Source organism: Anopheles marshallii, chromosome 3, assembly GCF_943734725.1.
Source record: "Anopheles marshallii chromosome 3, idAnoMarsDA_429_01, whole genome shotgun sequence".
Classification (NCBI taxonomy): domain Eukaryota; kingdom Metazoa; phylum Arthropoda; class Insecta; order Diptera; family Culicidae; genus Anopheles; species Anopheles marshallii.
The window spans coordinates 75,415,460-75,431,997 of record NC_071327.1 but is presented as its reverse complement, the minus strand read 5'-3'; the positions used below and the strand labels follow the sequence as shown (position 1 = coordinate 75,431,997).

Below are 16,538 nucleotides of genomic sequence, written 5' to 3'. Positions count from 1 at the left end.
CGTGTGTGAACGGGTTGGAGATCAGCGAGAGGGAAAAAGAAACGTCTTTGCAAGGGCAAAATAGGTAGTGCTGTGAAGCCTAAAGTTGATGGAGCATCGTCTCGAGGCCTTTCCAAGATCCGGTCTCGCCGGTCTCCGGTCTTAGCCGTTCCCACAGCGTGGCCTTGCCGTTTGAGCGAGATGGAGGCGGTTAGATAGGGTGTGGGAAGAGACGTTAGACGATGTACAGATACCACTGCTGCTACAGCTGATTGGCAGACCTCAGTGTGCGGCAAAGCTTATTTTTAGCAGTCCGAAAGGAACTTTCCATTTCATCTGCTGCAGGTTCCGTTTCCGGCAGGTTCCAGTACGGAGAATCAATTTTGGGTGGTTGGTTCTAATGATATGATAGTGTTGGGATGGTTCATTAGACGTCTGATGGCTGCATTTTATACGGTTAAGCTGTAAGAGAATCTTCAATATTCGCAAACTGTGCGAATCGATTTAATCTGCCCCCGGTTTCGAACACGCCTGTCGCTCCAAACCCAGCAAGCGCAGAGGCAGGGTAATTCCAACCGACCGATCAATCCCATTATTATTAAGTAGTGGCCCTCGACGCCGTGGAGATAGGTTTTTAGCTGGAAGCACACCTTCATCGCGAAATGCCAGCACCCTTATAAAATTACGAGACACTTTAGTGGTCCATCATTGGCACCTGCAATTTAGCCACCACCAGCACTAACTATTCAACGGCCACATTACAAGCCTTTTGCTAGAGAGTCTGTGCCTGTGGAGAGGGGGTGATTTTTTTGTTTCGTTCAGCTTGAGCAGGCGTTTTCATCATAATTAAATTGTCCGCAGAGAAATGGCGCACACCGCTTGACCTGACATTTAGCCCGCGCAATCGTCGAGAGGCTTGATTACGCTGCCAACGGCGATGATGGATACTGGTTCCCTGTTGAAGTATGTTACCAGGTGGGGGGGCAGAGGGGGTTGTGGTGAATGTCGCAGGTGGAGCGGAAATCCACCCCCGTGGAATATGAGACAGTGGACGGTGGACGCTAACGTGCGAGCCGGGAAAAGAATGCCACAGACGTCAGGCTAGACGTCTGGTGCCGCTCTTGAAACGTGGCCCGTACACCAGCAAATGGATTCCGAGCGGCATAGCCGTTTATTGGGCGGGTGGTGTTTTTTTTTCTTCAAACGGTGGGAGTGATGCGGAAGGAGTGGGGAGTAGCATTGGAGCATGCAGATACGGTTGCATTACCGCTCGGTTTGCAAACTGACGGAAGCGGCATTGGCGTCACGTTTAGCGGTAGTAGATATTGTGCAGGTGTTTGCTGCATATGTGCGTTGCTTTCAATCAGGAAATGGAAATCGTTTGGCGGCGGCTGTTATTCAATTTAAAAAGCACCGGAGAAAATAAAATGCAGCCAATATCAGGGAATTAATCAATAAATTGAGATATATATTTTTTAAATAGAGACAATATTTAATGACACATTTTTTGTATTATTAGCACAAAACCATGCAAACATGAACTCTAGTGAAATGATTAAAAATCATCATTGCTCAACAGAAAACGTATTTTCCAATTCTTACTTTAACTTAGTTTTCAAACAGATTATTTACTCTTCCGTTGTACGCAGTGGAGGCGCATGGTACATTTCATGAAATTAAGTGAAAATGCACTATTTTCCTTCCTTTTAGATAGTAATTTGACATCCCTTTTTTTGGATAAAGTGTGAAGTCAATTTGTGAAGAAATATTTCCCAATCTCAAAATGGACCCGAACTCTTTAGAACGACCAGGCCTTTGGGACTTATTGTATTGACAGTCTTGAAGCTGGGAAAACCGGTTTCCTTTCGCGTGCACGGGTGAAAAGGAAAAACCCTCCCAAGAAGGACATTCAGCAAAGCAACCGGATGCCGGATCGGACCGGAAGCGTACATTCAGTGTACGGTCCAGCATAAATCATGCGGCCCCATCTGGGTCAATGCTCAGCGGAGCGCATCGGGATGGAACGGACGGCTTTTGCTGTTGCTCACGGTGGCCTCGATGGCTTATGCCAGGCCGGAGGGTTGATATGTTGATGCACTCACTGCGGCACTGCAATTTTTACGCTGCCACGGGTAGAGTGAACGGTACGGGAAAACCCGGAAGCATAAAGTGGTGTCCCAAACGACCGTAGTGCAAGCTGCCCAGCCCGATTGGTTCGCAGATTCTTGGTGGATTGTTCTGTCTAGTTTCTCGTGCGGTCCGAGTGCGTGCGCTTGTGTGTCGTTCAGTGAGTGCCCGAAGGACAAAAGCTCCCGCTGGAACATGAGACACAATTCTCGGGCAAAATTTGAATCCATTTTACAGCACATAAATAACGTCTTCGCCCGCATTAGACGTCCCGTCCCTATGGGGAAGGTTTGCCGAATCGGTAGTAAAGTGTTCCCCGAAAGCTTTGTGAGGGGGGTTCTTTTTCAAGAGCAAAACACTTAACGTGGGAAACATTCGTTCACTCGAGTGTCCTGCTGGCGTACATCAGCTGGCGCTGGTCTTGGAAATGAGAAACCTTTACTCAGAAATCCTTTTAAGCGTCTGTGTGGGCATAGAAAAAAGAAATCCAACACAAAGATTCTAAGAACGAAAAATAATGTACGTGGGTACGTGTTGTGTTCTGCCGTTCAATATTTACGACAACATTAAGCGTATTTATCGTAGCATTGGTACGATATTCTCTGTATCGGTTTTGTGTATCCTTCGCAGAAGGAGAGAGACAAATTTGTTTTGAGCGTAAGCCACATCAAATTGCGATGGCTACATTGATCGGCTATTTATCTTCCACCGGCGTTTGCTAACAAGGTTAGATAAGTAATAACGTGTCGTTTGGTGTAGAAAGATGAATGATAGCATCTCGCTAGCCCGACTGCCCGTGTGTATATTTTAGCATGCGGTACACCTTCATCATTTCATACCAGTTAGATTAACATTATTTGTGCAAAGTGGAAATTGAATTGCACATCGTCAAATGTCGCTTTTAATCAATAAACGTTTGACGGTAATGAATATTCTATCGTTTCGTTTTTTCCTCTCTCCCTTCATTGTTAGTACAACCAAGACTAAAAGACCTGGCGCTTCGCAAACGATGTGCCCGCTGGACGTGGTTGCAATGTTGCATTTGATTGTCCGCAGATGAGTTACGTGAGCGAGGTGTATAATTTGTATTCTCTGTGTCTTTTTTTTTCTTCGGTCTGCTACTCTGCTTTAACAACGTTTTCCAGTTGGTTTGCAATATTCATCCTTCTCGCTTGTCGACTGTGATCTGGTCTGGATGCGCTTGCATTGAAAATGGCTCGCGCTTTCGGTAGTTACTTTCGAGGAACGTGCGATCAATTAACATATTTAATTCCATGGATGTCAATCAAAAAGCACTGTCGGAATGTGTGCGTGTGAACGGGGTTGAGATGTTCGCGAAGTATTGTGGGAGCAGAAATAGTTGGTTTATTGCAATGAGATACATGCTTTTTTCCTGCTATATGCATATAGCTACTTTGCGGAACTCATTTCCATGACAAGGGACAAAAAAAAACAATGTTTACTTACAGTGAGTGTCATAATTATACAACAATAAAATTGAGGATAAAAGCCAAAAATTATAAAACATCGAGCAAAAATAAGTAATTTGTTGATAATACCATTATTAGCGGCAAGATTCTACCATTGTTTTTACGTTGCATTACTATGACGTCGCATTCCGTACCGATTATGGGTTTCCCTTCTAGTGTGTGTGTGCTCTGTAGCTATTGTCTCATGGCTTGGCGCCACCCGCACACATAAGCTCCCCAGAATAGGCGAGACTGAAGCAGAGCAGAACGATGGTAAGGGCGGGAGAAAATGGCTGATCAACGAGCTGTATTTAACGCGCACCTCGGTACGTCTAGAACTCACGATTGTTTTATCCAGCGTCATTGAAGGGCTGTCCCCCGGCAGCTGGACTGGTTAGCGGCCTGCCCGTGGCAGTGAGGTAACGGTGTAGTTCCATTTTGAATGCACCATTCCACGGCTGATGGAGTTGCATCGACGATTGCCGTGTTCCATTACCGAGTGATAGTGATTGGAATGATCGTAATGCTTTTTTTGTGCTCCAGCTGCTGTACTGCTCCTGTCACTAATCTCCTCATCTTGCGTTTAGTTTTATTTTTGTCCCGTCTTTTTTTTTTAATATACCCCACGGTGTAATGAGATGGCAAAGATAGCAATCCACCCGGATCGGTTAGGACAAGTACTTAGCTCCCTCCCCACCCCTACCCCCTCCATACCCACACCACTCTCTCATCGACGGCCGATATATGATCTGCATCGGAATGACGCTAATGTACAGTTTCCGCGGCAAACGGCGACGACACGATTAGTTTCGCACGGTAGCACCGCGTTAATCGCGGCCCGGCGTCAAACGAATGTGTATGAGTGTGTGTGTGTGTGTGTGTGTAGGTGCGTGGGTATGGGAGTACACAGAAAATTGAAGAGAAGGGGCACGGTTTTGCCAATCTTTGCACCGCTGGTATGTCTGTCAGCTCGTCACCTACTGCAAACGCGCGTGACGGTGACTACGGTGCCGGTAGTGACGACGAACTTCTTCTACTGGGCAGCCGGGGGTTGACGACGATGCACGTTGATAATATTATTAATGGGCGCGATATCGAATGGGACGATCGACAGGGAGGGAGGGTAAGGAGGGGTGTTACATTGCAAGACCCTCGCCCCGATGCTGTTGACGATAATGATAATGATGATGTTATTGATGCGTACGATGATCGTCAGCCCGTATGGTTGTGTTGGCGGTGACGATCATGCCGATGCTGATGCTGATGATGATGATGATGATATACATGTACGATTAAGCGCAGCTTAAAGTGACGGCTTAATAGGTACCCCCGCAATGGCGCTTGGGTACGCCGACATGGCGTCCCGTAATGGGAGGACCCGAACACCTCACGACCCGTACCGGCCGCCCGCGACAGGGTTTGGTTCTTCCGATCGGATTAGTGTTGCGATCGCGATCGGAGTGAAGGTTTTGCTATTTTGGTTTTGCATTCAAACAACAACAGTGCACCACTTAAGCAGCACCCGTGTGTTGTGCAATTAAAATCGACTCGTAATTGCTTCCACCGGTAGCTAATCATAACGGTAGCGGGACGGTTTGCGAGTGGATGAATCGAAGCAAATGGCTGAAAAGGGGGAAAAAAACAACAGTATAATATAAATTACTAAACACGTTCGATTGGCGGTGTTGTAGCGGGCGTTGTTTTGATTCTCGTAAATTTTGCAATTACAGAAAATTAAACACTTGATTGCGGTTTTGCTCGCAAACCGCGATCAGTTTGATCGATAATGCTAAAACGATTGCTTGTAGTGAGTAGCAACATTAAGCTTCCATCGCAGCTTGCTTAAGACAAACATTCGCTGATGAGTTTGTTGCACATTCTTTTCTTGCAGTAATTGATTTTTATTAAGAGCTGCATAGCAGCATGTGTGTGCTTTATCTGCCATCCGCTTTTGGCGTTCGAGATGGCAACCTTCCCCCGTTGGGTACGCTGCATGCATAATGACCCACCCCGAGTTGCAAATATAACGCAATGATAACGCACACAACCGCATTCCCGCGTACGGCCGGCTAGGGGTGCAGGGTAGCAAAAATGGCGCCACGCTTTACGCGCATATTTACACCGCCATTGTCTCGGGCGTTTCGTTTTCCTGCCACACTATCACGCTTGGATAGTGCAGAAAGCAATGCTACTAAAGTTTGAATGGGATGGCTGAGAAAGAGAAAAAAAACAGCAACAACAACATAACACTTCAACGCACGACGGTCAAGTTTATGCTACGAAAACCGGATTAGACCGGTCTTATCAGTACGTACGAAGGCACAAGCACATTATGCGTTTTTTTGTTGTTGGAAGAAACTTCCGATTGTCGATTTGCGTGGATGGGTTTTTTGTTGTTGCTTTTTGCTTGGTGGTGTGCTGCGTTGGATAAGCCTTGCTTCGGTCTGTCTTATTTAAGGACTTGCTGCAGCTTTATGGTTCATTATCACCAGTGTGCTAGCACGCGCTAGCGGTCAAGAACCAAAGTCAAGAGTATTGCAGGGTTTTGCAATAGATAGGATATGGCAAACACAGAATGGCGCAAACGAATCTGTAAAGTTTTTTTTTGTATCTTACTATCCATTTTCTAGCTTATCTCATTCGTTTGCGCGATTCGGTAAGTTATGGTCGCCATATCCTATCTATTGTAAAACCCTGTACACCACGTTAGCCCCAATCCTTTTCATTTCTCGGATGCGTTTGAAATGAGGTAAATTAATCGAAAAAAAGCTTTTGAGCCTTCCTGGTCTATATTAACCTCGCGTGTGTTGTTCATACGGGCGCTCATAATCGTGGGAGCGCTAGGCCGAAATTCGGCCATGTGATGTGGATTTCGACAAAGAAAATGCGCGTGTAGGGAATATAAAGCAAGTAAGCATAAAAATTCATCCAAATCTCATTTTTCCGCACGTTCTGGACGATTAAAGACGAATGCGTATCGGGCTCAGTGAAGTTGAAATAATAGAATACAAACAGATAGATAGAAAGAGCGGGAGAGAGACAAAGAGAACACGAAAGAATGAAGAAGCAATCCTATCCCAATGCAAAACAGTAGGCCTATGCTTCGCAGCGCAAAGTTATGCTGCCGCCCAAATAACAATGGTCCGATGGTCGGCGTCGGCCAGTTTCGGTCAAAGTGTTTCGCAATTACGCTCGCAAATGCGTCCGGAATGTCAATGGAGACGTGTGGGAGAGCAGCCCTGGGGGAAGATTTTATTACCCTTTGGCGACCCTTTTTCACCAAAGCGCTTCAAATGCCGGCTGCTTCGAGTACGAAAATGAGACATATTAAAGGAAAGACCGAGCCGATTTGTTTGTGAAGCCTCTGAAATTTGAATTTCCTTTAACGAGTTTAAGTTAAATTTGAATTTTATGAAAATAATACAACACCGGATATGAGGGAGGTTTGATTTTTCATAAATGATGGTGGTCTTTTGTGTCCTTCCGGATTGTACAGCCCAACGGCGCTGCCACAGCAATGAACGCTCAACGAGGGGGAATAAAAACCATAAAACAATCATAAAGCGCCAGATTCAATCAAATATTCACAGATAAAAATCAACCACGTTGAAATAATTTGTGCAATTTCCGGACCCCGAACGGATCGTTAAAATTGGTTTTTATCGCTTGAAAAATATTTCATGTTACCGATACAATTGTGTCCAAAGTTTGGTCAGTTTCAGTGAATGGAAATAAATGCAAATTAAATGTGTACATAAAACCCTTCACAACAAAGCACCGTAGTTTTGCAGTTTGAAGCAGCATTGTTTGTGGTGTGGAAAAATGTAATCAAATATAAAACTTTGGCTCGCTTTTTGTGTTGCAGAAGTAAATACAGCACACAAAAGAGATTTAAAACATGTAACGACGAGCTGGAACGAATGGTTGATTTACGGAGTTGTAATCATGACCACGTCCAATTGATTACATACTGCCGCAGTTTGCCTGCCATCTACCGGAAGCTTCATCGGTGCTGTCACATGTAAAAAAGAAAAAAGTTTAGTTCAACAACACACTGAGGCACTGGGTTGTCGGCTAGCTTTGACCCAGCTTCCCAGGTTTGAAAGTGTGCCAATGTGTACTCCACCGTTCCTAAACTCAACGCGACACACAGCCAACATACACGCCACGGTTCCAGCGAACGTGAAAGGAAATGCACTTGCATATGATCGTTTACGAACCGGGCAGCCGGTTGACTGCTGGTCCAATTCTCATGGCTACATTTCAACAGCGCTGCTGCAAGCGATGGGTTTCGTAATATCGCGCGGTAGGATCTTTCGACGCATTGTCGCAGGGAAGCGTTACTGTTACTGCAAGCTGTCGCCAGCAATAAACATGCGATGCGAAAAAGGACAACGAAATATGCTGGGTGCTCCCCAGTTGAATTGTTGTACTATTAAGTATCTATTTTGACAGCGTATTTACGTTCGCTGATGATTACTACATTTCCATTTCAATTTCGTTTTCTTTCTCCCTCTTACCCGCAGAACGGTTTCGTGGAGTGTGAACAGGAAAGCTGCCCAGCAGTGGATGACTGTTACTTCTACAAAAAGAAAGGTCCCGACGAATGTTGCGACAAGTGTATGGGTAAGTTTAGCAAGACAAAACAAAAACTCGCCTCAGTGCCGATGAAATCTGACCACCAACATTTTACCGATCACGGCAGGATGTTTATACGAGGGTCGCCACATCGACAGTGGTACCGAGTGGACCGATCCGGAAGATCCCTGCATGCACTACAAATGCGTTTCCGGTGTGGTAACGCGCTCGGAGATGAAGTGTTACGCCCCCTGCTCGGATCCCAACCCGCCACGGAAAGGCCAGTGCTGTCCGACTTGTTTAGGTGAGTTGCAAATTTTCCTCCACTTTTCCAAACGCCGTTTTTCACGCATGCCACTCCAGCAGTGCCACCAAGGTCAGGACCGGCGGTGCCGCTAGGCGTTGATGGGCCTGTGCTTGTATGTGTGATTGTGTGAGATCAATTTTCTTCGCGTTGGGTGGTCAAGTGCGCACTCGTTACCAACAAAACACCCCTTCCAATATATCGCAGATACCGCCGCGAGCATCATTATAATCGTATTACCTGGCCGGGTTCAGTACGGTTAGGGGGTTCTTTTTTTCGGCCCGATGGACTCACCTGGTCACTCTGCGGGTAAGCGCTACGGAAAGTCCAGCTGCGCGGTGGTGAGAACGATAATAAGCGTACGCAAGCGCCACCAGAAGATTGAGCGATGAGCAAGACGCGGGGAAAAGCGTTCAATGTTCTTAGCGCCTTCCCGAGGAGAACAAAACATTGGAACGCCGATTCGAATAGAAAGATCGACCGAGAACTCTTGATAAAACGTAAAAGCATTAGTTAAAGATGGAGTTTGGGATGGAATTCTTTCCCGCTTTCGACGTAGAAGAAATCCCTGAGAGAAAACACCTGGCCAAGGCGTCCAGAGACACTAATTCTATCGAATGTCTTTTGATCTGAATGGTTTAATGCTTCTTCAGGAACGTTCTGGAATGTTGAGGTTTGCTTTCCAAATGGGTTTCCCTTCGTTCCCGTCACGAGTCGATGATTTATTAACCAAACCCGGGCGTAATCAGCCTGCGCCTGTGTACCTTTTTTCCATCCATACGCCCGAACTGTTCCAGATGGGAAGCTCACGGACCATTCAATGATTGATGGAACCCTGGGTCCCATCCCACTGGACATTGGTAGTAGTTAAGATGGCATTTTAGTTAAACGGTGCGGGTTATAATCTCACAAAGGGAAGAGGCTTTCGATTTTATGACTCAGGTAGACTCGTTGTCCATACTCGTTGACCCATTCGTCGAAGAAGATTTATGAAGTAGCACCGAACCGAACCTTCCTATCTGGCGCGCACATTCGAAGGCCCCGCACAGGTCGGTGAAATTAGCAAAACTCAAACCACTCTCCCGTTGGGTCACATGGTTTTTGCAATCGTACGGTGAAATGTTGAGGGTCTCGGTTTGTCTAAAGGTCGCGCAACCCTAGACCGACTTCCGCCATTACGATCCGCGACCCCGCGACGGCACCGCGCGGTAGAAAGCGAGCGCGTTCGCAGTTAGTACACAATATTTGTGTTGTTTTGATTTATGTTGATAATTGTTGCGAACGTTTACCGCACGTTGGGTGGTCCGGGCGCTTCCCTGCCAACAGCATCATTGTTTGCAAAACGCGCATCACGAGTCGGCGTTGCTGTCTGTGCGCGCTCGGGTGATGATTAAGCAGCGTGGAAGAAAGCAACCGGCGCAAAGTAAAACAAATCACGCGCATCATCCTGCCCCGGTGACGGCTGAAGGTCTTCTGGTACCCTCTTCTTTGTAGGATGTTCGTGGAACTTACCGCTGACTAGTTAAAAGCACGTGTGGGCTGTGCTTACGCATCTAATGGATCCATCTTTGAGGCTTGAGGTCGATTAATCCGATCGGTCTTATAGGTTTTTGTGCTGTTCTTTGTTCCTTCCTTGTTTCATTCCTTTCGGGTTCTATATTAAGCCCGGGCACTCGTCTTAAAACCGGGAGTTCTTTTATGGTTTTCTTTAGTCCAAATAATTAGTTCAATAACTCTCCTGATCACTTTTCAGTTGTCCAATTGTTTTAACTATTATTTTACAGTAGCACACTTTGTGCTTGTGTGACTTTCATTGCTTACAGTACAGATTAAAGCGAACCAGTCATGAATCAAACAACACGAGCGATAAATTAATGCTTACTCTCTGCGGATCAATGCAGATGCAATCTATTGCTTCCTTCACGATACACAGCACAGGACGTTTAATATATTGTGAACTTTACCATTGCGCGAGGCCACACCGCCATCGACCACTGACCATGATAAGATCGAAATGGAAAACCCTTCCAGTGCTGTTGTGAGTGACTCCCTATAATGCGGTAATTTATTGCTTCGTTGAAGAGTGGCCCATTATACGACCGACTATAAATTAAAATAATAAAAAAAATCACCCAATGTTCTATTACATGGCGGCGTTCCCACTATGGCTGGCTGTGCTGTGCTAGCCTCCAGATAATTATTCCTGCTCGCACTTGTTCGAAGAAGTAATTATCCACACTTACTATGCTAATATGGCCAACGGGGCCGACGGCGAGAAGGTGCGTGTAGAATATGTTTTATTTGATCGCCTGCACTCGGTGCAGAGGTGAGCAAGAGATCGATTTGTGATAAATTAAATCAACACCTTCTTCCAGCGACCGGCACAGCATCCATGTTCCGCCCTACTCACTCAAACCGATCGCCGATCGTGTATCGTTCGTGCCTGATGTGATGGAGTGCTGTTGTTGCTCTGTTTTCTTTGCACATAATTATTGACGGATATTCGCCACAACCGAACAAGGATCCGGTGAAGGATGCTAGAATTGATTAAACAGATCCTGTTTCTTAACAATCGTGGCTGTGTGTGTTCTTCTGATACACCTTCGCCTAACGGCCGAATCGGGGTAACTTTAGCATACCCATCTTGGGCTGTAAATTTTATCACAATCACCCAATTGGAGCCGGCAATGTTACGCCGAGCCAACATAGACACACGCACACACACACACATACAACCGCAAACTCGAGTTCGCTTTCCGTAGCCATCAAAACCATTAACAAGCGTCTCGTTGCCCTGGCGTCAAACCCCTCGCCGAGATGCCAATTCGTAGAACTCCCAGGAAGGGATGTGTGTTAGGTCGGTGCGCGTAGTAATAAGATGGTAAAATTTACGATAGCGCTCGTTGCCTTTGAGATCGCGCTATAAAAATGTCGTATTTACATAAGAAATATCTTTCGCGATAAAATATTTCCTATCGCAAACTGGGGGTCGGGCAGTTGCCGTGGACCTCAGAACGACGCGAAGATCGCTTCCTCCTTGTAGCGGGGAGTTTTTTTTTCCGTTGCTCAAGTTCAATGTTAAGCCTTTGCTCACAAGATTCCTCGCCAGTGTTCCAAGTGCGACTTTCACCCAGTCGCTCGTTGGGTTACTTTGGGTGAAGCCCACCCAGTTGTGCGCTTAGTATTCGTAATTTCTCGCAGCAGAAGATACCTCAATTTTCATCCCTATCGATATAGTGCTTGGCCGTGTTTGGATTGTTGTACATAAAACAGTTTAGGCGGCAAAACAGCTGGTGCTCGAGTTGTCTGTTCGGCATTGCGGGGTTATAATGCGCTCTGCATGGTTGTTTGTGTGTGCAGCTATTAGATAAATGTGTTTGAAAAATGCGGATCTCGCATAAAGTGTACGCCTATTAAGAACCAGCCAAAGGCGAAAAGGCCACATGAATCTAGTGACAGCCATCGACTCGTCTAGCGCACTAATAAACCCAATGTCTAGCGAATTATTACATTCCGATTCACAAACAAGTCGTAAAATCGACTGCAAAAGGCTAGACGATTGGTTTTGATGGCATAAATTAAGAATAAAAAAAGGGTTCTCGTTTGCAATCACAACCGCCGTCGGGTACTTGCTTTGCTACGCCTAAAAGCGAAGTGCTTGACAGTGATGATCACGTTGCAGTCAAAAGTGGTGGTAAAAACTTCACATTTACCTTCCTCCTCAAACGGAGATGCTTCCTCCGTGGAATGCCTTTAAACTATAGTTTTTTTTTTCATTGTGCCACGCGGGTTAACCATTGCTGACCCTATGCGAAATGTCACGCCTCGCAGCACGCGGTGTTCGCATATGTACACGGGAGGTTTAGCAAAATGTTATAATAAAAAAAAACTTTATATTCAACCCATCAACCTCGCCCCCATTGTCATCCAATGATTTCAATTTGTCAACGATTTGTCTAGTAACTAATAACCGCAACAACAACAAAAAAAAAAACGGCAACAAATGCCTTCGCCTTTGACTGCCACGGGGACGCACCCGAACATGAAGTCATGGCGCTTGAAACTCTGTGCGTCCTTCACGCGTTGGGAACGCACTGGGAGGAATGTTACGCAGCGCGCGACATACCGAAATTGATTCATCAAATTCCGGTGCTTGGAAAGGGGTGAGCTTACGCTTGTCGATTCGCTGCGCGATAGCATCTGGGAATCCTAAATTAAGACGGGGGAACGGAATGGATCTGAGTTTCCTGATTCCTTCGTGGCCTCGACACGCTAGACCCCAATTTGTCATGTGGCACACGGTGAAGCAACGGAGGAGCACCCAACTGTCAACGATGTTCAACGAGCGGTTAATTCTCCGTGCGTTGAGGCTTGAGGCCGTAGGAATTGGACAAGAATCTCGCCGGGAATAAAAGGAACAACAAGAAGTCCCGGATTGTTTCAGGGTGTGTTCTATGTCTTGCTTTTATCATTAATTTTCATTTGATTGTATCGCCGATGTTTTACGATCCGATCTTCGACACCGTAAGATTTAGCCGGCTGTCTCTCCTCCAGTGGGGTTTTCGTTCCTCGTTTGCTATCTCAATTCATGGTTGAGGCTATTTTTATTCGTGTTTCTTTATCTCCTACCGTTACCCTTTTGTGTCTTTGGCTGCCTTTGTCAAGCTGTCAGGCTAATTTGACTATGATTAGTTCGTGCGTTCCCGGGCTCACCGAAGACCCGTACGACCGGACATTCCTACCAGGGGGACCTCCCGTTGGGCCCGATTCCACGCTTGGAAGCAGCTTTCATGGGGCTGCCTGGCCTAGTAAAACGAGATGCAAGCTGCTGCACTGCATCGATTCGGCTTGCGGGACGGAATAGAATCCATCCGACCACCTAGAAGCTTCATAGCCCCGTGTTTCCATCGATCGGACCAGGAGTCGGACGCGCCTTGCTCTACAAAACGTTCGACATCTCTCGTTCTCGGAATTGATTTTTATCTGCCCAACGAGATCTTAATTATATGCTTAATCTATAATTAACAAGCGCATTAATATACGATTCGGCTCTTCTTTGGTGAACACCAGCTCGGGGTCTCGTCCCGCCGCACATCGACCCATTATTAGCGGAGGCACCGTTTCGAGTGTTCGTTCTCACTCGCACGTTGCATCAGAGCTGCTAGGTTCCCCTTCGCTGCCCCGATGCCACAGTTCGTTCTAGGGCCGCACCTATACGGCTGTACGAACGATGAAACGGTTTGACGCACAACACGCGGGACAGACTCCTGCTAACCGTTTTGACATTTATTTATCGATTTATTTATTGTCGACAGGTATCTGGACGATCGCCGATACCTTAGACGCTCGTCCGATCTGCAAATAACTAATCGTTTCGGTCGGTTTTCATCGCAATCGATTACCGCTGATAGATTCGTGACATGGTCTCGCGCGAACGATGATGTTTTGCGCTGGCAAACGTTAACCGGCCATTTAACCGGTCGCGTACATGCTAGAGTGGAATTTTTCCTGCTGGAGAATGTAGGAAAAAGCATCATCTCAGAACGAATCAAAGCATCCGAAAGTGATCGTTGGATTCCGGCTGGTGCTGTTTTGAGCAAGCTTGATGATTTAATTTAACCGTCAACAGTCAACCAATACCTCAGCTTATGGGAGGCACACCGATGCGTGATTTATCACCAAACATTTCGCTTCGGACAGATAGAAATGAAGACTTGGGGAAAGCTACATTTCACACACACACACACACAGCCGGTCCACGCCAGCAGCAGCGATCATCCCGCAATATTAAGATATTGTGAAAGAGTTGTTAAAATTATGCGCCCAAGGAAAGGAGGAGTCGCACGAGGGGAGACGGTGAGGGCGTGAAGTTCCCAGCAAGGTGATGGATTTGGCGACCTTGGCGTGTGGAATTCCGCTTGCTAATTTATGCGTAAGCCGCTCTCCTCCCGCCCAAAACCACAGAAACCACGCAGCCATCGCAATTCGCGCGGGCTGCTAGGAAGGTGTAGCGAAAACGCGAATAAAAAACGGCTGTGAAATCCGGAATTCCGATACGTGTAATAAACACCTAGGGACAAATATGGAAATCATCATACGAATGCGCGATAGTCCCGGGGCAACCTTCGCGGAGGGTTTTGTGTTTTCTGCTTTTGGGCACCCAATATTACCTAATGCTAGTTTATGCGGCACGCTACACGTTACCGGTACAATCGGTGCAATAATTCCCGCGATGTGTGAAGATGTTGCTTTATTGTCTGCTCGATGGTTGGATGGGAATTTTTGAACTTGATTTTTGATTTCCTTTTGCGAATGATTTTTTTTCTCTATTGAGCTTGGACTCGGGCTCGGGGCGGTACCGTCTCGATTTTAATTGAAATAAACCGCACGGTGCATAATTGGATCCTAACTAGCAATAAGTGAACCTGCTCCTGATCGCAACCGTAATGATGATGAGAATGATGAGCATGATTTCGTTCGCTCCTGGGCCGGGCGCTGTTCAGCAGCATCGAAACCGTACAAAATAAGGATCTGATTAATGCAATCGACATCGCGTGGAGACGTATCGAAGGGATTCGGGACGGTCAGCGGAGAAGTGGACACCCCGCCAAGCAAACCGAAAGCAAATAAACACACCATGTAATAATCGACGGTCGTGCGGCAAATCATGATTATGCGCCTGTCGATACGGCGGGACCCCCAGCTCCGCAAACGGTCATCCTGGGCGGTCCGAAATTGGCTGGTCGGTCCGTTTCGGTTGTACCTTCTTCGTTTGCCGGGCAACCTTATGGCGTGTGGCGGTAGGTGCGGCGCTCTTATTTTGGTGGAAGAAAAAGGGAGCAACACGCCGGCAATCAGTCATCGGTTCGGTGCCGGAGATGAAAACATTAAGGTATGCGATCTGCACCGACCGATCGCTTCCCGCAAAATCCGTTTTGGGTATGTAAAATGTTTGCACCAATATGTGGGTTGTCCCTTTTTTTTACTTTGGGCTTTTCATCCATCCTTGCCTTTGCCCGATGTCTAACGCAAGCTGCGTGCGCGAGGTAACTGCCGACTGGCCACCGGTTCGTGATGGACGTTGAGTTGACTCTTCCTCGAAATTGGACGGAATTTTCAAACCCTGCAGAAGGTTTGAAGGGCATAGAGAATGAGCAAAAAAAAAAAGTCGGACCCAAAATCGTCCGGAAGAAAACAAACAACTTATACATAATACGGCCCGAGGTCAGACTCATTTGGTGGCCCTCTGAGTCGAAATGTTCCGCAATGGAAGCATCTGTTCAAATGTGTGTGTGTGTGTGTTGTATTCTTGTTCTCGCCTCCCCGCGATCACAAAAGGGACCCGTTCGGTGGAGGAAAAGTACAAAGGAGGCCAAATTATTGCTCAGCGCGGCATGGCATAGAAATGTTAATAACAACCCGATTGAGCGAACAGAAGGGTGGGAGATTTTGGTGGCATCGACATTTTGATGAGTTTGTTTCCTTCAGTGCGGACCATGCAACCATGCTTAAGCAGAAGCGACCGCAGCATCCTCGCCTCGCCCCATTGATATGGACCGGAACGACGTCGTTCGTAGGTTCGCCCCTTTCGACTGCTCGGCCCCCTTCTTCCGCGAGCGGCACGAATCGATTTTATGGAGGTCCGCTCATACTCCTTTTTGGTGGCTCGTTACTTTCGGTCGGCTTGTCGAAATGAATCAGTTTGGTCCGAAAATGAACGCGGCCCGATGAAGTGATTGTTTGATTATGGAGAAAATTATGGAGCCATAAAACAACTGCCCGACAAGAGGTGACGGCGCTTAGAATCCCATTCGTCGGAGGGGTCGGTTGTTGAGCGCGTTTGAGAACGGAAGGGTCGGTTTGGGAGATGATGGAGAGAGTCACCTTTACGGCGTGTGGTCTTAAGTGGTGTGTGTTCTGGGGGGCTTTTATGCTTCGTTGCTGAAGAAGTCATTAACTAATTTCGATTGTATCTTTCACGACGGGTTCGTTGCTTTCAGACCAACCAGTCTTTGACACGGGTAATCAAATTTGTCGTAATTATTTGCAATTATTTATCTGTTTTGCTCCTTCAAAATTTT

At 46.7% G+C, this 16,538-nt stretch overlaps 1 protein-coding gene across 1 annotated transcript in view; it reads left to right on the top strand.

Moving 5' to 3' along the window:
- The window catches only part of LOC128712158 (BMP-binding endothelial regulator protein), a 41,423-nt gene that overhangs the window by 12,777 nt on the left and 12,108 nt on the right, over nt 1-16,538 (top strand). The window contains exons 3-4 of the mRNA XM_053807052.1: nt 8,102-8,201; nt 8,281-8,457. Of these exons, the coding sequence (XP_053663027.1) occupies nt 8,102-8,201; nt 8,281-8,457 (277 nt within the window). The remainder of the gene's footprint in view (nt 1-8,101; nt 8,202-8,280; nt 8,458-16,538) is intronic.